A 19277-nucleotide genomic window follows, 5' to 3' on the forward strand; every position below is an offset into this window, starting at 1 on the left:
AGTCCCAGAAAATCTCTTTTAATGAAAAAATTTTCGCTGTTCCTTAGAATTTGTCCCGCACTAACTTCGTTTCCGGTGTAGCGGCGATGGGCTGTCGAAGCAACCAACCGTGGCTCGTGAATGACTCTATCTGCAGCCGCTGATTGGCTGGATTTTCGTTTTCGCTGAGTCAGCCGCGTTGAACCCTCAGCCAAGGTTGCCCTGGTTGCTGCTCAACCATCAGGTTCGCTCCATCCTCACGGTCTGCCCGCTGCCATCATGGATCTTTGAAGGTTATTCCTGGCCATCGCCTTCCTGCCGTTCATTCCGACTCTTTTCCGTGCGGGAATCAGCGGAGATGGAGCAGTGGGAGCGGATATCTTGGAAATCATGATAGCCTTCCCCGACCGATATTACCCCGTCAAGAGGGATTGTGATTATTTTTACATACTTTCTGCTACTTTGTAACATATGGGATGGGCTGCCAGCCAATCCCCTTTCAGATCATCGAGCCATTTGCAAGCATCATCAAGTTGCCCCTTTCTTTGACAGGGCTGAGAGGGTCTTGAGCACAGCCGGTTTCTGTACCACCCTTTCTCCCCCTTATTGTTACTTCTGAGGATACTTGGAACGTCGCAGAATCCTCCCTACCGTTGTCCATCCCAAGTCTGGGGAAATTATTGTCAGGCTTTCATCGCTTATGGCGGAACGAACATCTTCACATGTGTATGCCAGCGTAGCAATGCTGTGAGGACAGTTCAGTACTTACTCTTCAGACTAGCCAGTCATCAATAGCCATTAGTTATTCATAGCTTGAGCCGGTCTAGGCTGACGGGCGAAAACGGAGAACGATCTGGCTCCGGGCCATGGCTCTTGGTAACTCTAACTTAGTAGAGTTTTCGTTATTATGATTTTTGATTTTACCCCCTTCTGTTATCCCTTTTCTGAAGTCTTTCTGTCTCGAAGGGGGGCTGCGCCACTTCACCCCGGGAATGATCAGAGGTGGCGACCGGCATGAAAGCAGCAGCATCTGCAGGGCCAACCAAGCCATGATGACACGGAGGGGCGGAGACTAGCCGGCCGCAGTAGATTATTATCAGTCTATCTATCAGGATGTTGCACCCCCGGATTAATGGCGTGTCAAGGACATTATCAAGGTATGTGCCAGCATGCAGCGCCATCATGAATTGAATGATGGTTTGTCGATGCATTTTGTGGTAAGATGCAGGCAAGGCCTGGGAAAATCCTGCCCGAAGCATAACCATGTTGTTAAGAAAAGGAGCATTATACTTTTGCGCCCGGAGATTGTTCCCCAGAGAGTCATGGATGCCTTATTATTGCCAAACACAAAGGGATAGGCAACTAAACACTCTCAGGCATAATTCTGGGGTTTAAGCGTCGCAAACACACGTCTGAAACAATGGCTTGTTGCAGGAGTCGATGCATCACCGCCATTTGTCTGACTCAGGCTTTTCTCACCGCATTCAAATATATCTGGCTTTAATCACTTTTCTTTACGTTATGTTGCCGATTGGCGTGTTGAGACCAAATAACTTTACAGCCCTTCTTCAAAGTGACATCCAGGCCTGCCGCCTCAGCCAACCCGAGAACCGTGCCTTATGATGTGCACCGTCAGTCTTCAGAATACGGGGGCCCCCCTCTTATCGCTCTTATCGGCTATCGAATTTTGAGTTCAATTTTCTCCGGATCTCCTTCCATTCCTTATCCCCCGCGAAAATATCCAAATCTGCAGTGGCAACCTGCAACCAACCACACTATTGCCACAACAATGGTGGAAGTAGAAACCTTCTTAGAACTCGTGAGCGCTATTCGCCCATGATGGTGGGTCGACACGTTGTTTTCCTACCGACACCTCGGAGTCTCTAAAGTGCACATCCAATACTCTTCTCCTCTCTTCGCGAGATGGCAAAGTACCCTTAAAAGTATCTATTTGGCAGATACAAATGGTCTCTCTACCTTCACTAACCATCATGGTTATCTCATGATGAGTCATTAGTAACCATTACTATCCCTTTTGGGTGTTGCCCCGGGTGCTAACCTTCAGCGCCCTTGGTACAGCAAATTACTACTTACTATATTCTGGACCTCAATCTAAACCTGCTATCAGACAATCGCGTCGCGTCTGTCTTACCACAATGCTGTCTCTTGAATATCCAACAGTTCCAATCCACGACATCATGGAGTAATATACAAAGTAATAGTTCGCTCTCGCTTCGGCTCATTCACATCTAACCATGGAAGAGTCAAGAGGCGGAGCACTATAAGTAAAGAGAGCCACACAGATATATCAATCTGTTGTCACAAGTTGTCCTTAATCTACATCAATTTCAGGCTCCTGATAAAAAAACCCGTGTTAGCTGCTTGCGACGTAGCGTGCGTGATTCCCGCCTCAGAACTGCGTCAGGAATGTTGACGATGCGCAAGAACTATACTCACACAGGTCCGGCCTTTGACCGACTCATGCCGTCCCATGCTGTCATGGCTTGAATTTATCTACCTGATACAATTAGGGCATGGCGAGGACACATGACGACGTTGCTCGATATGTCGTGATCTGGTACTAATATACCATAAATCCCAAGTCCAACTGACGAAACCCGTTTATTGTAGTTAGTCATCGCACTTGATGAAGACAATCGTACGGTCGCAGTATCACACGTTATTTCGCTGAGGATACATGTCTACTTAGATACGAGGAAATACCAAGAGATCGAGACATTTGCTGACTGAATGATATGGGTTGTTCGATCGATTCGTGTGGAGGTATCATGAGAACTGCTCAGGACAAGATTGGAATAAGTAGCCAAAATTAAAAGGATTACATATGAACAGCATCATTGGTCTAGTGGTAGAATTCATCGTTGCCATCGATGAGGCCCGTGTTCGATTCACGGATGATGCACTCGAATTTTGTTTTTTTCTTTCTATATTTGCTCCCGCCGACTGACCGCTGCGCCGATGTCATGATGGTGTAGCTTTTTCCTTCATTGTTACAATAGAGCGTATGAGACAATACTACATACTGACCTTTCTATCAGTACATGTCAAGGCGAAGGGGAAAATGCATTCGATCTATCTGGTCTCAAGAGATTGGGTTGGACAGTAGGTATCCTCCCGAATTCTTCATATCTATCTCGCACAAAGCCAGAGGATACCTGCCTTGTTTGTGTATAGGCCGTAAAGGTCTGTGTCACCAAGCAACGTGAGTCTTAGTAAGACCGGCAAGTGCAATGGTAAATGGGACAAAGAGGCAACCACATGACTACCTAGCCTCTCCCTCCTAGCATCGTCAATTTTGCGTGCCTCAATAGATCATAATGTAATACGTGCTGCATCACTTCTAAGTCCTTTGGTCGACAGCATCGATATCCATACTACCCATTATGTCGGATTCATTCCGCCAGTATTATTACGACCAGTACGATGACCCACGGAACTGCTATGGCCAGCAAGCTGCTGGATATAGTCACGGAGATACTCCAGGCAATTATTCTTCAGCGCAATACCAGCAAGGACAGCGTTCGCAGTACGCATACAATCAGGTTCTTGTATGTCTATCCGATATTACCAACCCCGTATGCGCATGCCTCATGGGCCGTAAATAATCCGTGGAGATAGCAGCAAGCTAATTTGTTAGCCTACCAATAACCATTATGTGAATCCATCCCCAGGCAGTCATCCTGCACAAGATCAGCAAAGCTATGCACCTTCCTACGACGCAAGGCAATCAGATGGACATCGGCATGAGCAACCCACGTTCATGAGATGCGAGCAAAGCTCATCTTATCTACCACAGTCTCAGCATCGGCAAGGCCAGAATGTGTCTTACTATCAGACGCAGTCAGAGCCTGTCCCTACTACAGACACATCCGAAGGTGAAAAGGGGTTTGTCTCGCATGAAGCCGGCGTCATCGGCAGGGGCGCTCTAAGTCACAAGCTGGGAGATGGGATGCTGGGTGTTGCAGGAGGTGCATTGGCAGGCGCTGCAGGCATGAATATCGCAAGTAAACTGTAAAACTGCCTATGATGATGCCTAGCATACGTACGCTGACATGTGTTTTCCGCAGACGCAAGAGGCATAGAAAGAAACACCATGGCAAGAGTTCCCGTCGTTCAAGCTCCAGTTCCAGCTCAAGCTCCAGTTCCAGCTCAAGCTCGAGTTCAAGTTCCTCTAGTGATAGCCATTAGTTTGCGTGTGGCTCGCACCTTTATCCTTCTCTGTTCGGGTTTTATTGAATGCGCCTTGGGGTGTTCGTTATTAGTTTCCAACTCAATTCGCTACTCCCGTATCGACTGTATGTCTCGTATCGATTACCGTATTAATGACCGACGCCTGTAGTGACAACCCCTCTTCTATTCACCTTGTCTGGTGACCAGACCCTTTTGGGACATCAGGGTATAGGGCCCACAATCTTCTATATATTTCTCCCTCGTCTTCTTCTTCTCTTTCCTTCTCTTCCCCTCTTCGTTATCTACAACCTCTCTCCCTCCCCATATCAATATACGTAGTAAGTTATCTCATGATGGACTCTGGTGATGAGCGAGAAGAGTGTTGATCTTTTGTTCTTCTCTCTAGACAACTACGGAAAGGTGAGCATGAGTCTAAGCAGCTCAGGTGATGCAACATATCTGATGATACTCTGTGCGTCTAGATGCCCCTCGTCGAGACATTGCCGCCACCGCCGCTGCTATCGCGGGCCCACTTAGGTCCAACTGGAACGCTCAAAAGTAAGTTTTCTATATTAGAAGATTTAGTGTATCTATGTGGCACTGTACTGGGTTCTATGATATCATACTGTTCTGTCATTAATAAATATTGATACTAACTAAGTTTATAGATTATAGATGCTCTGGAAGATGCCGGGGTTGAGGTCCCGGAGGGGGTTCTACCCCCCACCCGGGACCTCACCGAAGGGCAGAAGCTTCGAAAGAAAGAGCTCAGAGAAGAGATAGCACGACTCAAGGAAAGAGAACGTGAACACAATGAAGCTCTCCGTGTGAAGACCGAGCAATGGGACACTGCCCGCAAAGGGCTAGTGGATGCTGTAGAACGCCATGACTCTGAACGCGCCGAGTCGTTTGCGCCCGACTACCAGTTGTCCAAAGAGTTGGACGAGCAGATCAAGTCCGCTGTCGCGGAAATCAAAGGTCTCGTGTAAAAGACTGATACCGCCCTTTACATGATGGCTGGTTTTATGGGACTGAATTCGTGAATCGAATTGTCCAGCAGAGTTAGTGCTCAATATGCCACGGGCACCTTCCCATTTGGGAGGGAGGTCTCGAGCACAACATCTTCTTCACCCGTTTTACTGCATGTATTTAGATCATCTTCGTTATCCGACACTTACAAACAACAAGACGCTTCTGCACGTTTCCAGGCAGCTGTCAGCTGATCCTTCGCCTCTTCTTCCTGCGTGGTCTCCGACCATCACCTCTTCCAACCAACCAACCAACCACCCAGCCCCTTGAGATCTAGATAGATCAAATTCATATATATTTGACCCTTTGTCTTGACGATTGATTTGTCTGCAAGTTCTTGAAGAGGATGTAGACGCCTTCGACGTAGCTAGAGAAATGTTCCCTCATATTCTTATCGAGCAATGTGCCGTCATCGTTCGATGGCAATTGCAAATCAAATGTCATTGTTATCCGGGCAACAGTTGCCCTCATGTTCATGAGTGCTAGCGGTTTGCCGATGCATGCGTAGGGACCTTGAAATAGTCAAACTCGCAATTACAGGCGTGGTTAGAATAAGCAGACACGTTACTGCCACACCGGCCAGATTTCCTCCACACCGGCCTTCGCTCATGCCACACCCTCTGCCTATCTTATAAAACAAGATCCCATCCATTTAAGGCAAGGCTTGGGCTCTAGAACAGGCGGGATCCTATCACCTGCTACTCTTAGGACTTTTGTTCCTGAGGCATGGATTCAGCATCTTAGGTATTGAAATTTACCCATGTTGGAAAAGCAGTAAAACAAATCAGAGAGGCCACATTTTAAATGAATGGGACCTTACCTTACAAGATAGGCGGAGGGTGTGGCATGAGCGAAGGCTGGTGTGGAGGAAGCCTGGCCGGTGTGGCGGTAGCGCCTCCCTCAGAATATTGGCAAATCCAGCAACAAAGATATAACCCACCGAGTAAAAAAGGAGCATAGGCAGATTTATATTTCATCGCCTCAGGGTATCTGTACCACCTCTCAGGGAGGAGCCGATTTGCATTCTCGTAGAAGGCATTGGCTAGAAAGGTGAGCATTTGCTTTTGTCAGACTGAGGGATTATATAGTCCACTTACATCTTCCAATAACCCATTGTGGGCAAGAGACTGTCATGTTTCCTGGTATGTAGGTGTCACCGATCATGATGCCCTCCGGTGGTGTCTTTCTAGGAATAATGCTTCCAATTGGAGGATGTAGACGGAGTACCTCGTTGATAAACCCATTGAGATGTCTCAAGCCTGCGATTTTCTCGTGCATATACTCCCCGCTAGGCTCGACAGCACATAGACTTAGCTCCTCGCGGATCATCTTCACGTGTACTGGGTGTTTAGCCAGCTCGTAGATAATGGTGATTAGAGCTGCTGCGGTAGTGTCACTATCGTTCACTTGTGAGTCTGCCTTGCTAGAAAGAATAGCTTCGAAGAGGTGCATACCTCCCTGCTGCAATTATCAATTCAACATCCCCAAGCAACTGATAGAATTCTTTAGTTGTAGGTACTCGTCCTTGTAACTCCACGAGCAGCGACGAGCTGATATCGGGTATTTCGGGCGTTTTCTAAAAGCATAAGTGATTTACTCGGGCATAAAACAGCAGAGAAGCCTCAAAGACAATACCCTCATTCTCGTCTTCAGGCGCTGATGGCTGAACTTCTCATATCTCAACGCATCCTTGTTCATCCCCGGTATAGAACCCAGCAGCCGAAGGGCCCAGATAGGCACGGAGAACTCCAATGGCTTAAGCATGTCGTTCAGGATCTGGATTGCCCAGTGATTGGCACTAGCATCCAGCATGCCGAAAGTCTTACCGAAAGCCAAGTCACCCATCACATCATAACTGTACCATGTGAGATAGTTGCTGATGTTAATGGCTTGATCACCAGCGGCCGAGTTTAAAAGATCGATGAGCTTTTGTCGATAGACTTGAATGCGTTTTTCGTATGCTCGAAGTGATTTATCGCTGAAGCCTAGACTCCATACTCTCCGTCGTTGGTCATGAGCTTCCCTGTTTCGATGTGCATGTAGCGATTGCACTGGTGCACCGAGGTCATAGAAGGGCGCTTTAGTACAGGAGGACTTAAATCCATAGATGATATTTACGGCATCGGGGTGGATTATGGAGAGATCAGATGGGCCTATGCGCACAAATGGTCCGTACTTCTTATGCAACTCTTCGAGGACCAGGTAGAGGGGTTGGTGAAGTAGCTTTGCTGGTAGCCAGAACCCAGATAGACGTGCACCTAGGGGGCCGGGAAACCGTCCTAACGGATGAAGAAACATCCTGTAAATGATGAGGCTGCAGTATAGGCCCAGCAGATGTGTAGATATTAGGCTCAGAGATGCGGTGCTTGCTCGAGTAAATGAGATTTTTTGTGCATATTGAATCGTTGCAGCAACTAGTATCGACAAGCCACCATATGTGTAGAGATACCGAATAGGATAGAGATGGTGTTCGCCAGAGCGAAAGTAGAGACTGTGAGCTAGCACACCTAGAGTGAATGCTCCAGCTTGTAGTTGTAGTCCATTTTCCATAATCATGACCACAGGCTTGAAGCCAAACTTGTGACGAGAAGGGCGTTAGTGATATCAGAGATTGCTAGAGGGCGACGTTTATTCTAACAAGGACTTACAACAGTGAAGTTGTATCGATGCTGCCTAGTGTTCATGATGAGTTCAGTCGGTGGTACAACCAATGCCAATCTTATGTCGACTTACCCAAATCCTTGAATGGTCTTTTCAAGTGTGCGGCAATATTGTCCATCTGCTCTCACAGTCGCATGAAGCGGAGAAACCCGAGCAGGACATGTATGGGCCCTGCATCTGGGATCCCTTTTAGCAATTGTTCCACCGTACCCTGCAATCCTGGCGTAATTTAAGCAGGCTAGTACCCACCTTTGGCATCGCCTGGACTGGTACTATGCTTGTGAAATATGGGAGGTTAAGCATTCCAATCGCCATGTATGTAAGGTTGTACGCTGTTCCTGGTAGATGTCACATCTGTTCAATGTTTGTGCATTGTTGTGGACCCATTTTCACACCAGCCCCCTCTCTCCTTAATTTAGGGGAACTAAACTAGTCCCTGAAATTTTCTTCTCCATAATAAACAGCAAAGGGGTCTATTCTGCACCTACCGAAGAGTATCTCTATAGCCCAAAATCAGGTCTTTTCAAAGCACCGCCGTATTTCTTGAAACGTCATTAACTCTAAACCAGAGTCTCTCAGCGCCAATGCGCTCCACAAACTTCAGGCGGCAACACCGGAGTTCGGAAATTTACTACCTGCAGCGGAGTGTTAGGGTTTTCAAAGAGCGTTGCATATCTGAATGGTTACACAAGTATCGGCTTTGTGCCCGCCTTGTTGTGGCTTTCTGTTTAGAATGCATATATGCTCGCAGAACAGACAAGTGCGACACTCCTCAACCTCGTTCGGAGTGGGAACGGTAAAATACTTGATCATACTGCCTTTTGTATAAGGGCAATACACTGACCTCTTGGACCAGCAGATCTGCGAGCATCATCTACCTCGAGAGATAGGTTAAACCAAAATGGCCTCATCTTTCCTGAGGGACGAAACCTCATCTCATCCAAAAGGTGTGGAGGCATCACCACCTGACGATTTACCTGAAAATCAGAAGGCGAATGCTGGCACCGACTCCCAGTCAACCCCAAAGCCATGGGATACCATCGTGAAATACCAAACCTCAACCAATGGCGCCGAATCGTCCTGGTGGCGGAACATTGGCCCACTCCTTGGTCGGTTGCTGCAACTAACAGGCTACTCTGTGCCTATGCAATTCGAATATCTACTCTTCGCGCGGAATCACATTGTCCCCGCTCTCGGACCGTATCCGCAGCGCTGGCCAAGCGTTATGACCTATACCGACCTGCCGATTGAGATGAGCGTTAATTTCCAGGATCACAATGCATCGACTGTTCGTGTGGGCATTGAGCCGATCTGTGAGTTTGCGGGAACATCTAGTGATCGGTTCAATCAGACTGCTACGGAGCGGCTGGTTGGTCGACTGTCTACATTGGGAGGACTCGACCGCATGCTGTACCATCATTTCGTTAGGGATTTTGGAATCACTGAGATGGAAACATTGAAGGTGAAACAAGGGGAGTTTAAGAGGGACTCAGTGCAGTCGATGTATAATATAGGGTTCACCTTTAAGAGGGTTGGGGCAGCTAGTGTGGATACGAAGGGGTATGCTTTTCTCAGGCTCAAGGAGAAGGCGTCTGGCGTGCCTATGCAACGATTACTCCGTGATTCATTGAGCCAGCTAAATGTGACGGCAGAGAGAAGAGACAGTGAGGCAGTTCAGAAGGTGATTGAGTACATGGAAGAAGGCGGGGGATTCAATGAGTACACATACCTGGCTTGGGACTTTGTCGATTCGGCCAAGTCCCGAATCAAGGTTTATGGGGTCCTTGGAGATTTAAGGATGGAAAAGGTAAAGGAGGTATGGACCATGGGTGGAAGGCTGAAGGATTCGGCTACGATGCAGGGCCTGGAGTTGGTCCGACGGCTATGGGGATTTCTGGAGGGCAACGGTCAACAAGGACAACATCCTTCTAAGGCGCCAATACTGATGTGGAACTATGAAATCCGACCGGGCCGCGACGAGCCCATCCCGAAGCTGTACCTCCCACTTCTTGGGAGGAACGACATGTTCGTGGCCAAGACGCTGGCGCGCTTCTTTGACTCGCTCGGATGGGCGGACGAGGCTCGGAGCTATGTGGCTAACGTGCAGTATCTGTTGTGAGTTCTGCCCTTTCCCGATCACAGTTATTCCGACTGACATTGATGACAGTCCGGATGAAGACCTCGAGCAGTCTGCCCGGCTTCACTCGTGGGTGTCGCTAGCGTATACCAGCCAGGCGGGGGTCTATGTGAGTGTGTACTATCACTCCAGCCTGGCCTAGAATCAAGTCTTGGAATCGTCATCATGAGCATCGCACAAGGGTATTACTATGAACTGAACTGTTGCATAAAAAAGGTCGTACGCGTAAGTAACCATTTGGCGGACATCTAGGCGTTCTGTGCGACCACCACACCGGTAAGTCAAAGCAGGTTAATAATCGAAAGAAACCCCAGACAGGGATATAGACTACTTCCTAAGTAAGACGGTGGCCATTTTCTTTTCCACTCAGCGGGGATTGGCTGCCGTCCGGCTATTGTGCGGCACCAGCTGACCAGAGCCGAGATGGGGACTAATTCACCCCATGGCACCCCCGCGGAGCTGAGAAGCGATGGATAAGACAGGTAGCAAGGGAGGGAAGGAAAGAAAAAACAGTGTAATCCGGCCAACGAGGGAGGGGCGCTCGGGCAAAATCCGCGCGCAGAAGGATTCTTGGGATGGAACGAACTGGGTCTCGTGTCCGGGCCGAGAACCGTTGATTCGTTGGGAGAGAAACCTGGCGAGCAAGTTGGTGGCTGACGGGATGCCAGTGGGAGAGTGAAAAGTTTACTAGGCGAGTTGGTAGTCTGGGACTAGATAGAACTAGATAGAACTAAGGGTAAGGATAGCTCGGGGTTTTACCCCGCGATGGAGCCACGCACGGCCGGGGGGTGAGGGTTTTAAATTGTTCGCTTACCCCGGCGGCCATTGGCGGTCTGGAATTTATTTAGAGTTGATGGGACCCTGTGCAGCCGTTAATTGCGGCATAAAAAACAGGAGATAGAACAGAGAATACGATGGAGACTTTTTCATAGATGGAAGCCCAGATCTGGGGAGGAAACAAGAAGAGGGAGAAAGAGACAAGCCGCGACAAGGCGGGCTTGGCTGGTGGAGTTGGAGCTGGAGAGCCGCTTGGCAGTAAATCTGGGGAAATCTTGGCGGGGGAAACACACACAGAGAGAGAGAGTTTTAACATTCTTTCACAAAAAGAAATAAAGGCAGTAGGCTCTCAGATCACTCGATTACATCAGATGAGCAATTGACATGGCCAACGATGTGTCAAAAAATAAATAAAGTGCTCATACAAACAAAGACAGAGGAACAACAAGCAGTGCTAGAGCGTGATGATGGCATCCGGCCTGACTAAGGAAATCCCCCGGTCATTTACGATTTGCCCAGAAACTCTGGTTGAGGGGCGGCGTTAAGCTTTCCAACCTCTCTCGTTGCTTTCTGTTCCTCTCTAGCTTTCCAAAGCTTCCCCAGATGACTTGATGGGACCCATCTGTTCCGGAAGATGCATCTTCCTCCTGCTCGTCATGGGAGGGATCGGCACCTGTCCGGCCATGCTCACCGTCGTCGGCTTTCTGTTCCAATTTCACGGCCTTCGTCCTTCTGCCCGATAATCGGGGCATAAAAGCCTGCTCCCCGCCAGCTGATGGCTCGTTCGTTTCTTTTTTCCCCGACCAGGCCATCCATTTCTTTTCCTCAATTCCCCAACCGCGCAGCGCTTGTAGACGCGCTCTCGCCGTGGTTCTTTTACTCCCTTCTTCCATCATGTCCCACTACTACGAAGGGGACAAACCCTCCACCGGGGTGCCCGTTCCCGTCCAGCTATCAGCTGCTGACGAGGATGAGCAGTCCACGATGAGTCCCATCAAGTACATGGCCACTCGTCTTACAACCTTGGTGCCTCCTATGAACCCAGCTCCCAATCCCTTCAAGGCGCTCATGCTCCTCAATCGGAAGCAATGGCTCTTTTTTGGGGTATGTTTCATCCCAAACCTCAGACGCCGGACCCTCTTCTTGCGCCATGACTAACCGCGGCTCTAGGTTGCTTTTGCCGGCTGGACTTGGGATGCTTTCGATTTCTTCACCGTGTCCTTGACTGCCACCGATCTTGCAAAGACCTTCGACAAATCTGTCACCGACATCACCTGGGGCATCACCTTGGTGCTGATGCTCCGCTCCGTGGGCGCCATTACATTTGGAGTCGCTGCCGATCGCTGGGGTCGCAAGTGGCCCTTTATCGTTAATAACCTCCTGTTTGTCGTGTTGGAACTGGGTACGGGTTTCTGTCAGACCTACAAACAATTTTTGGCTTGTCGCGCTCTCTTTGGAATCGCCATGGGTGGGTTGTACGGCAATGCCGCGGCGACCGCGCTTGAGGACTGTCCTATGGAGGCGCGCGGTATCGTGTCTGGCTTGCTGCAGCAGGGCTATGCGTTTGGATACTTGCTGGCTACCGCATTTGCACGCGGCCTGGTCAACACCACTTCCCACGGATGGCGGCCGCTCTACTGGTTTGGGGCCTGTCCGCCCGTGCTAATCATCATCTACCGGATGTTCCTGCCGGAGACCGATACCTTCCTTCAGCGCCAGGCCACTCGAGAGCATGTTCGCGGTGGAGTGACTACAACCTTCTTGTCCGAGGGTAATACAGCCCTGAAGAGACATTGGCTGCTTCTGATCTATCTGGTCTTGCTCATGGCTGGCTTCAACTTCATGGTACGTTTGAATGCATACTTTACTCAATTTAGTCGATTCAGCGTCACTAACCAAACCCCAGTCTCACGGCTCCCAAGATCTCTACCCGACCATGCTTGAAAACCAATTCAACTTCTCCGCCGATGCCGTTACTGTTACCCAGGTCGTCGCCAACCTCGGCGCCCTGACCGGAGGTACTACGTGCGGCTGGGCCAGTCAGATCTTTGGACGCCGCTTCTCCATCGTCTTCATTTGCATTATTGGCGGCGCGCTCCTCTACCCTTACACATTTGTCACGAACCACAGCGTTATGGCTGCTGCCTTTTTTGAACAATTCTGCGTGCAAGGCGCATGGGGTGTCATCCCCATCCACCTGATGGAGCTGTCGCCGGGTGCTATCCGCACCTTCGCGGTAGGTACGGCCTACCAGCTGGGCAACCTCGTCTCGTCGGCTAGTTCGACGATCGAGTCCACGATCGGGGAACGGTTTCCCTTGCCTCCCACAGAGGATGGTACCAAGCGGTACCAGTATGGCAAGGTCATTTGTATTTTTATGGGCTGTGTGTATGGATATACGATCTTGGTGACGCTGATCGGCCCCGAGCGGCTAGGTCGCAAGTTCGATGTCGCGCATGATGGCGATATGGCGGTTGTGGCAGCACAACGGGGAACGGATGGGGAGGTGGAGGTAGAGGGTGATCCGGAGAAGGGCACGTCGAGGATGGTGGAGGGTTGATTCGATCAGTCGGTTAGATGTACTGTTGATGATGTTATGATGTGACGAGATGAGTGATATTCATTATGTTATATAGCCGATTGCAATGCATGAGAATGTACGCTATGTTTGTTGGCTTAGTACATTGTTTGACTCCGTCCCGAGATGTCTCACTCCACCTGGCCCAACATCCTATCGCGTTGTAGAGTCTATGACACAGAACAGATCAGTGGGGATGTCGCAGATACCTAAATTATTGTAATCGATATCATTAGTCCAGGCACTGGTACAATAACAACCGATGATGATTGTAGAAAAAGTAAGAAAGACATCAGAATCTGCTTAATAATCGATGCTCATCAATCCCCTTTGGGACCGATCACAGGGTTGAAGATGGAGGATCATCATTGTAATCATTCTTCTATTAAGTGGCAAGGAAAGCTTTAACTTACCATACTATAGATAATGTTGATGGCAGGAAGTAAGCAAAAATGTTCGAATAGTGGCCATTTCCCCTGGGCACACAGACCCTTTTATACAGCCAGCCGGTCAGGAGATTCTTCCTTAGGCAACCAACCAGCCAACCCCGCACGGATTGGAACTAAACTGCATTCATTCCAATGCAGTGAACCGGGATGCTGACAGACAGTCCTGTAATGCACGGTGGAAATATACTTTCTACTCGTAGGATACCATTACTAACGAATTATTTGTATAGAATACCAGTAGAAATAGCTAGTTGTTTGAGTTTAGATCGAGATCAAAGGAAAAATGGATCCACTCTCGGACATTGGCATCGCAATCTCGTGGAGCGGAGATCGGCGACGCTCTTTTCTCAGGGTCTGATTGATTCATGACCTTAATTTGAGTTGGCTGATGGAGTGCTGAGCTTATGGTTCATGGTTCTTACCAACATGTTGATGGCTGTCATTATTCAGTGGGGATATGGAGGAATTCCATGGACGAATTGTACTCTATGTGCCCTCCCCTTCTGTCTCTGACATCAATCAGTTTAGTTTCCTGGTGGATGTATCCTGACGGTACTACCTCGGGGGTTTCGAACATCGTCACCTCATCTTCTTTTTTTCGCCCCTACCCACTGTTTCTACTTGCAATGCAGATGCATTAGATCCCGTCTATCTAGACTCAGATTATTTGCAGTTCCACCTCACGAGTCAAGAATGAATTGAGATCGTCATCCCGACACAAAGAGCTAGGGCAGCAAAAGAGAGACGCCGACCAGAACCGCCAAGCCCCGGACCGGGACTGGCGCTGCTCTCAACTTTCCCTTACAACTTCCAACTTTCATTTCACTTGCTCGTCTTCGTTTGCTACGCTCCTCGCTCCTCCTCCGTTTCGGGCTTCATCTTTCCCTCCCTCTCCTTTCGACCTCCTCCTCTCCCATCCGGTCGTTTCGGTTTGCCTTTCCTTTTCTTTTATTGGGATCTCTCCGTCCTCCTCATCTTTCCCCGGTCGGCGACTCCCTCGTTCGTCCGCAACCCAAACCCCCCGACTGCAAGGGTCCGGTCTCAACGCCCACAGGAGGTAGAGGGAAGACCGCAAAGAAGACGAGGAGCAGCTTCAATCTCCAACGCGTCTAATATATCTCTCCTGCATTTGGTACTACCGGCAGCTGCAAACCCTCATTCGCTCAATTCCTCGCGATCCGATCCGTTGGCGCATTCCAGCCTTTTCCTCAGGGTCCAACAAGCAGCCGTGATCCCCTTGCCGCCTGGCTGCTCCTCCTTCCCCCCCACAGATTCCTTACGATCCTACCCTCTTCCCCCGAAGACACCACCACCGCCTTCTCCTCCTCCTCCCCTTCTGCCTCCGAACCCGGCCCTTCCCCCCCATACGTGCTGGATGAGTATCTCGATCGCCGCCTCTTCCAATGCACAGACGCTCGTCTGGCTCGCCAGCCGAGGACGACGCTGAAGAATCCCTGGCCCCCGTCTCTCGCACCCCGACAGACCCGAGTCCTGCGCCTCAAGTCCTCGATCCGCCGGAAAATTCGCGTCCGCAGGCCGCTGCCAGGACCGGCACCAGCTTCGATCTTCGTCGAGATGCCTCCAATCCGCGTTCCCGAAATTCTAGCCTTTGGCGCACTTCCTCCTCCTCCACCGAATCCCGCTCCTCCGCCGTTATGATGCCGCTGGCTTCCCAGCGATTGCCCATGGAAGCCTCCCCGGACGGTCACCTCCGCTTTCGACCGTCGCGCCTCCGCAGTCCCTGGCCCGTTTCCATTCTGACCGCGCTCACCACCCTGGTCGCCTCGATATTTCTCTTCTTCATCCTCCGGTCCTTCTCCGAACGGCAGATTGGCGGCGATGGCTGTGGGATTCCCGTCATGAGTCCCACCTTCCTTCGCATGGTGGGTTTCGATACGGAACATACCCGGTTTGCGAGCAAGTATAATCTGTTCCTCTATCGGGAGGAGGGTGTCGACCCGTACAACCAGGAGAACTTGGGCGTAAGTACCTGGCCAATGATTGTGCCGCGTGGCTGTGGCGTTTCCTCCCCGATCGCAGGCTGACTATGTATTCTGCTACATCCAGTTAAACGGTGCCCCTGTCCTCTTCCTCCCCGGAAATGCCGGCAGCTATCGACAAGTTCGCTCCCTGGCTGCCGAAGCCTCGAGACACTATGCCGACGTCGTCCGACATGATGAGGAGCGGCTCAAATCAGGTACCCGCAGCTTAGACTTTTTCATGATCGACTTCAACGAAGACCTGGCGGCCTTCCATGGCCAGACACTACTCGATCAAGCGGAATATGTCAACGAAGCCGTCTCATACATCCTCTCGCTCTACCATGATCCGCGACGGTCGCGGAGGGACCCTGGCCTTCCCGACCCCAGCGCGGTGATTTTAGTTGGGCATTCCATGGGAGGCATTGTCGCACGCACGGCGTTAACAATGACGAATTACCAGGCAAACTCGGTCAACACGATTGTCACCATGTCTGCACCGCACGCAAAGCCCCCCGTTTCGTTCGAATCGGACATCGTTCATACATACAAGCAAATCAACGATTACTGGCGGGATGCCTACTCCCAGACCTGGGCGAACAATAACCCACTGTGGCACCTTACGCTGATCTCGATCGCGGGTGGTTCGCGCGATACGGTGGTTCCGTCGGACTACGCTAGTATCTCGTCGCTGGTTCCGGACACGCACGGCTTCACAGTTTTCACCTCGACGATCCCTGATGTCTGGATCGGTATGGACCATCTGTCAATTACGTGGTGTGACCAGTTCCGCAAGGCAATCATCAAGTCGTTGTTCGACGTGGTGGATGTCCGTCGGGCCAGCCAGACAAAGCCCAGGGCCGAGCGCATGCGGATCTTCAAGAAATGGTATTTGACTGGATTAGAGTTGACCGCTGAAAGAACGCTCCCACAGAAAGGTGCGTATGCGATAGCACTCGTCGATACTGTTGCTAACTGTTATTAGAACCATCTACATTATTGACGCTGGAAGATAGCACCAACATCATCCTGCCGCAAGGCCAGCGACTAATTCTTCGCGAGCTCGGCCACAGCCCGAATACCAACGTCCACCTGCTTCCCGTTCCGCCGCAGGGTGTGTCGGGGAAGAAGTTTACTCTTCTTACAGATCAGAAATTAGACAACCCCGGAGAGCAGGGGACATTGGAGGTTCTCTTTTGCAGTGTCTTCCCGTTGCACAACGGCAAGTTTGCCAGCATTTTCTCGATGAACATGGACTTTTCCGGGAGCAGCGCCGGCTCGACGCGCCTGGCTTGCAAGAACGCTGCGGAGGATGGCATACACCTACCAGCGTCGACGAGGACCTCGAAGCAAGCGTATGACCGGACCTCCCCTTTCTCGTATCTCCAGTACGATCTGGAGGATTTGGTCGAGCACCAGTTTGTGGCAGTGGTCGACAAAGCGCGGTCTCCAACTCGCGGCTGGGTGGTGGCGGAGTTCTCCGACAGCTCTGACTCGGTCATCCGAGCTCGTGTGGGCTTGGGCGGCTTGCTCAGTGCTGGACTGAAGATGAGACTTCCGGCGAACCGCCCAATGCTCACTGAGGTGAGAATTCCGGCGCTGCATTCGAGTTTGTTAAATTACAAGCTTAAGATCGTCCGCCGGGGTTACGGAGAACAGCCCGAGCTGTTTGCACCGCTATTGCGCCAGTCGATCCCTGATCCCCACGAGTCCAAGTTCTTTGTCAATGTGAAGCAGGTCAATGTCAATCTGCACGGAGTCGCTCCGTTCATGCCTCCGCCTCTTCGTGAGCAAGCCACCCTTGGTGGAGTGTCTTTCCATTTGTGGACAGATCCGAGCAGCGAGTCAACGGTTGACATCTCCCTGTCGGTGGACGTCCTAGGTAGTCTAGGTGAGCTCGTGATGCGGTACCGCACCGTTTTTGCTGCCTTCCCGATTCTGGTAATTGCTTTGGTTCTGCGCAAGCAGTTTCAGGTCTATGACGAGACGGGTTATTTTATCACCTTCGCAGAGGGGTTGGATAGCACACTGCGGTCGTCTTTGCCTATTTTGCTGCTCGCCATGTCGTTGCTGGCTTCTTCCCTGGCTACGTCGACTACGCTGCCTCCAAGCGATGATCCATTTCATTGGCGCACCAACTCCACGGAGTCGCCCGTTGATTTTACGAAGAATGACCTACTGTTGGGATCGCAGGATGCTTTCTTTTGGTTCTTGGTTCCTGTGTTCGGTCTGATCAGTGTGGGCGTGTGCGTGATGATGAATTATGTGGCTCTGTCCCTGCTGTCGGTTTTGTCTTTCTTCTATGGTCTGTTGAACAGCAAGTCAGGGTATATCAAGCGTGATGACAAGGGGTGAGTTGTCCTCTATTATTTTGCATGCACAATGCTGACCATATCAGCAACCTTCCCATCTTTTCGGCCCCTACGCCCAGACGACGGTTGATTAACACCGCTATTCTGCTGATTCTTGTTGCGACTACTATCCCGTATCAGTTTGCCTATATGGTGGCGTGCATCGTGCAGCTCGCTACTTGCGTGCGAGCCCAATGGCATGCGAAAGAGACGGTATGCATACTCGCATTGTTGACTTGCGTTTGCTAATAATCCCAGAAATCTACGACTCATTATAATTTCGCCAATCTTACATACTCGATCTTTCTCCTGATGCTGTGGATCCTGCCGATCAACATCCTTGTCCTGCTCGTGTGGGCACATAACCTTGTGGTGCATTGGTTCATGCCATTCTCCTCCCACCACAATGTGCTGTCAATTATGCCGTTTATCCTGCTCGTTGAGGCCATGACGACAGGAACGATGGTCCCTCGAGTCAGCTCACGGTATGCTCCTTCAATACTAGTGTAATCTCAAAACTAACTGAATAGGCTAAAAAACGTCACCTCCCTCATTCTCTTCGCCCTTGCCATCTACTCCGCAGTCTACGGCGTCTCCTACGGCTACCTTCTCCATCACCTTACTAATCTTTTCGCCGCCTGGCTCGTGGGCATCTACCTCTTCAGCAGCGGCTTCTCACCCCGCCGACTTTGGCGCATCCTAGAAGGCGACGACGCGAACTCCTCGGCCGAACCAGGGAGTAGTCACATGAAGAAAAAACCATAATTCTACTACACCATACATATCTTATCCTTTATTCTTCTATTATATGTCCCGTTGCATCTTACCGGTTGCGGACCATGATTAACGGCGTTTTGCTATTTTTGGAAGCGGCGTTTGCTTTTTGTTTTCTGACCGAGGGTCGATGTACAGGATTGTGCTTGTTATGTGCTCATATGAATGATTTTATACTATATCGTGTTTGAGTGATCCTGACGGAAGGTGGGATCTGTGATGGCGGATGGATGTATCTTATTAGCTTTGTGTGTGTGTTGTTGATACTGTCTGAGTATGAGTGTGTGTTTGTATATACGGTTGGATCTGGAAATAGACTTTGGCCGGGTAATAGTGACGAGAGATGGTGTTGCTGTTCATATTTTTCCACTA

The 19277-nt window shown here is 50.2% G+C and overlaps 7 protein-coding genes and 1 non-coding gene across 8 annotated transcripts; 6 read left to right on the forward strand and 2 right to left on the reverse strand.

Moving 5' to 3' along the window:
• Nucleotides 1-154: 154 nt before the first annotated feature.
• BO85DRAFT_473672 (uncharacterized protein) lies at nucleotides 155-1030 on the reverse strand (the record flags this gene model as incomplete). The annotated part of the gene is made up of 4 exons (XM_025662634.1): nucleotides 155-647; nucleotides 749-756; nucleotides 813-859; nucleotides 904-1030. The coding sequence occupies 4 exons, from the start codon at nucleotides 1028-1030 to the stop codon at nucleotides 479-481; spliced, it is 351 nt and encodes a 116-aa protein (XP_025520964.1). The 3' UTR covers nucleotides 155-478.
• A 1801-nt stretch (nucleotides 1031-2831) lies between these two features.
• On the forward strand, nucleotides 2832-2902 carry BO85DRAFT_t4. Its single transcript has one exon. It is a non-coding gene; the product is annotated as a tRNA-Gly (tRNA).
• A 481-nt stretch (nucleotides 2903-3383) lies between these two features.
• On the forward strand, nucleotides 3384-4188 carry BO85DRAFT_361740 (putative glutamine-serine rich protein MS8; the record flags this gene model as incomplete). Its single annotated transcript, XM_025655598.1, has 3 exons — nucleotides 3384-3548; nucleotides 3638-4011; nucleotides 4068-4188. The coding sequence occupies 3 exons, from the start codon at nucleotides 3384-3386 to the stop codon at nucleotides 4186-4188; spliced, it is 660 nt and encodes a 219-aa protein (XP_025520965.1).
• A 167-nt stretch (nucleotides 4189-4355) lies between these two features.
• Nucleotides 4356-5396, forward strand: BO85DRAFT_16104 (uncharacterized protein). Its single transcript, XM_025654236.1, has 4 exons — nucleotides 4356-4508; nucleotides 4577-4590; nucleotides 4653-4772; nucleotides 4839-5396. Exons 3-4 carry the CDS (start codon nucleotides 4653-4655, stop codon nucleotides 5157-5159), a joined length of 441 nt encoding a protein of 146 aa, XP_025520966.1. The 5' UTR covers nucleotides 4356-4508; nucleotides 4577-4590; the 3' UTR covers nucleotides 5160-5396.
• Nucleotides 5397-5487: 91 nt separating this feature from the next.
• BO85DRAFT_455089 (cytochrome P450) lies at nucleotides 5488-7883 on the reverse strand (the record flags this gene model as incomplete). Its single annotated transcript, XM_025661366.1, has 7 exons — nucleotides 5488-5711; nucleotides 6025-6098; nucleotides 6136-6241; nucleotides 6297-6595; nucleotides 6654-6775; nucleotides 6835-7776; nucleotides 7848-7883. The coding sequence occupies 7 exons, from the start codon at nucleotides 7881-7883 to the stop codon at nucleotides 5488-5490; spliced, it is 1803 nt and encodes a 600-aa protein (XP_025520967.1).
• Nucleotides 7884-8377: 494 nt separating this feature from the next.
• Nucleotides 8378-10339, forward strand: BO85DRAFT_473675 (reverse prenyltransferase; the record flags this gene model as incomplete). Its single annotated transcript, XM_025662635.1, has 4 exons — nucleotides 8378-9975; nucleotides 10028-10106; nucleotides 10214-10222; nucleotides 10316-10339. Exons 1-4 carry the CDS (start codon nucleotides 8762-8764, stop codon nucleotides 10337-10339), a joined length of 1326 nt encoding a protein of 441 aa, XP_025520968.1. The 5' UTR covers nucleotides 8378-8761.
• A 1008-nt stretch (nucleotides 10340-11347) lies between these two features.
• Nucleotides 11348-13602, forward strand: BO85DRAFT_444390 (sugar transporter family protein). The gene is made up of 3 exons (XM_025659004.1): nucleotides 11348-11878; nucleotides 11945-12619; nucleotides 12681-13602. Exons 1-3 carry the CDS (start codon nucleotides 11669-11671, stop codon nucleotides 13332-13334), a joined length of 1539 nt encoding a protein of 512 aa, XP_025520969.1. The 5' UTR covers nucleotides 11348-11668; the 3' UTR covers nucleotides 13335-13602.
• Nucleotides 13603-15089: 1487 nt separating this feature from the next.
• On the forward strand, nucleotides 15090-19264 carry BO85DRAFT_444392 (GPI inositol-deacylase). The gene is made up of 6 exons (XM_025659005.1): nucleotides 15090-15783; nucleotides 15869-16718; nucleotides 16766-18131; nucleotides 18179-18344; nucleotides 18390-18616; nucleotides 18662-19264. Exons 1-6 carry the CDS (start codon nucleotides 15205-15207, stop codon nucleotides 18894-18896), a joined length of 3423 nt encoding a protein of 1140 aa, XP_025520970.1. The 5' UTR covers nucleotides 15090-15204; the 3' UTR covers nucleotides 18897-19264.
• Nucleotides 19265-19277: the final 13 nt, after the last annotated feature.

This window comes from Aspergillus piperis (assembly GCF_003184755.1).
Source record: "Aspergillus piperis CBS 112811 unplaced genomic scaffold BO85scaffold_1, whole genome shotgun sequence".
Taxonomy (NCBI): Eukaryota; Fungi; Ascomycota; class Eurotiomycetes; order Eurotiales; family Aspergillaceae; genus Aspergillus; species Aspergillus piperis.

Excerpts from the sequence above, each read along its gene's own strand:
- BO85DRAFT_16104 (XM_025654236.1), top strand. The coding sequence starts at position 4,653 with ATGCCCCTCGTCGAGACATTGCCGCCACCGCCGCTGCTATCGCGGGCC. Across the intron at positions 4,773-4,838 it reads TAGTGTATCTATGTGGCACT|ATTATAGATGCTCTGGAAGA; the intron begins GTACTGGGTTCT and ends CTAAGTTTATAG.
- BO85DRAFT_444390 (XM_025659004.1), top strand. The coding sequence starts at position 11,669 with ATGTCCCACTACTACGAAGGGGACAAACCCTCCACCGGGGTGCCCGTT. Across the intron at positions 11,879-11,944 it reads AGCAATGGCTCTTTTTTGGG|GTTGCTTTTGCCGGCTGGAC; the intron begins GTATGTTTCATC and ends CCGCGGCTCTAG. Across the intron at positions 12,620-12,680 it reads TGGCTGGCTTCAACTTCATG|TCTCACGGCTCCCAAGATCT; the intron begins GTACGTTTGAAT and ends ACCAAACCCCAG.
- BO85DRAFT_444392 (XM_025659005.1), top strand. The coding sequence starts at position 15,205 with ATGCACAGACGCTCGTCTGGCTCGCCAGCCGAGGACGACGCTGAAGAA. Across the intron at positions 16,719-16,765 it reads AAGAACGCTCCCACAGAAAG|AACCATCTACATTATTGACG; the intron begins GTGCGTATGCGA and ends AACTGTTATTAG. Across the intron at positions 18,345-18,389 it reads AATGGCATGCGAAAGAGACG|AAATCTACGACTCATTATAA; the intron begins GTATGCATACTC and ends TAATAATCCCAG.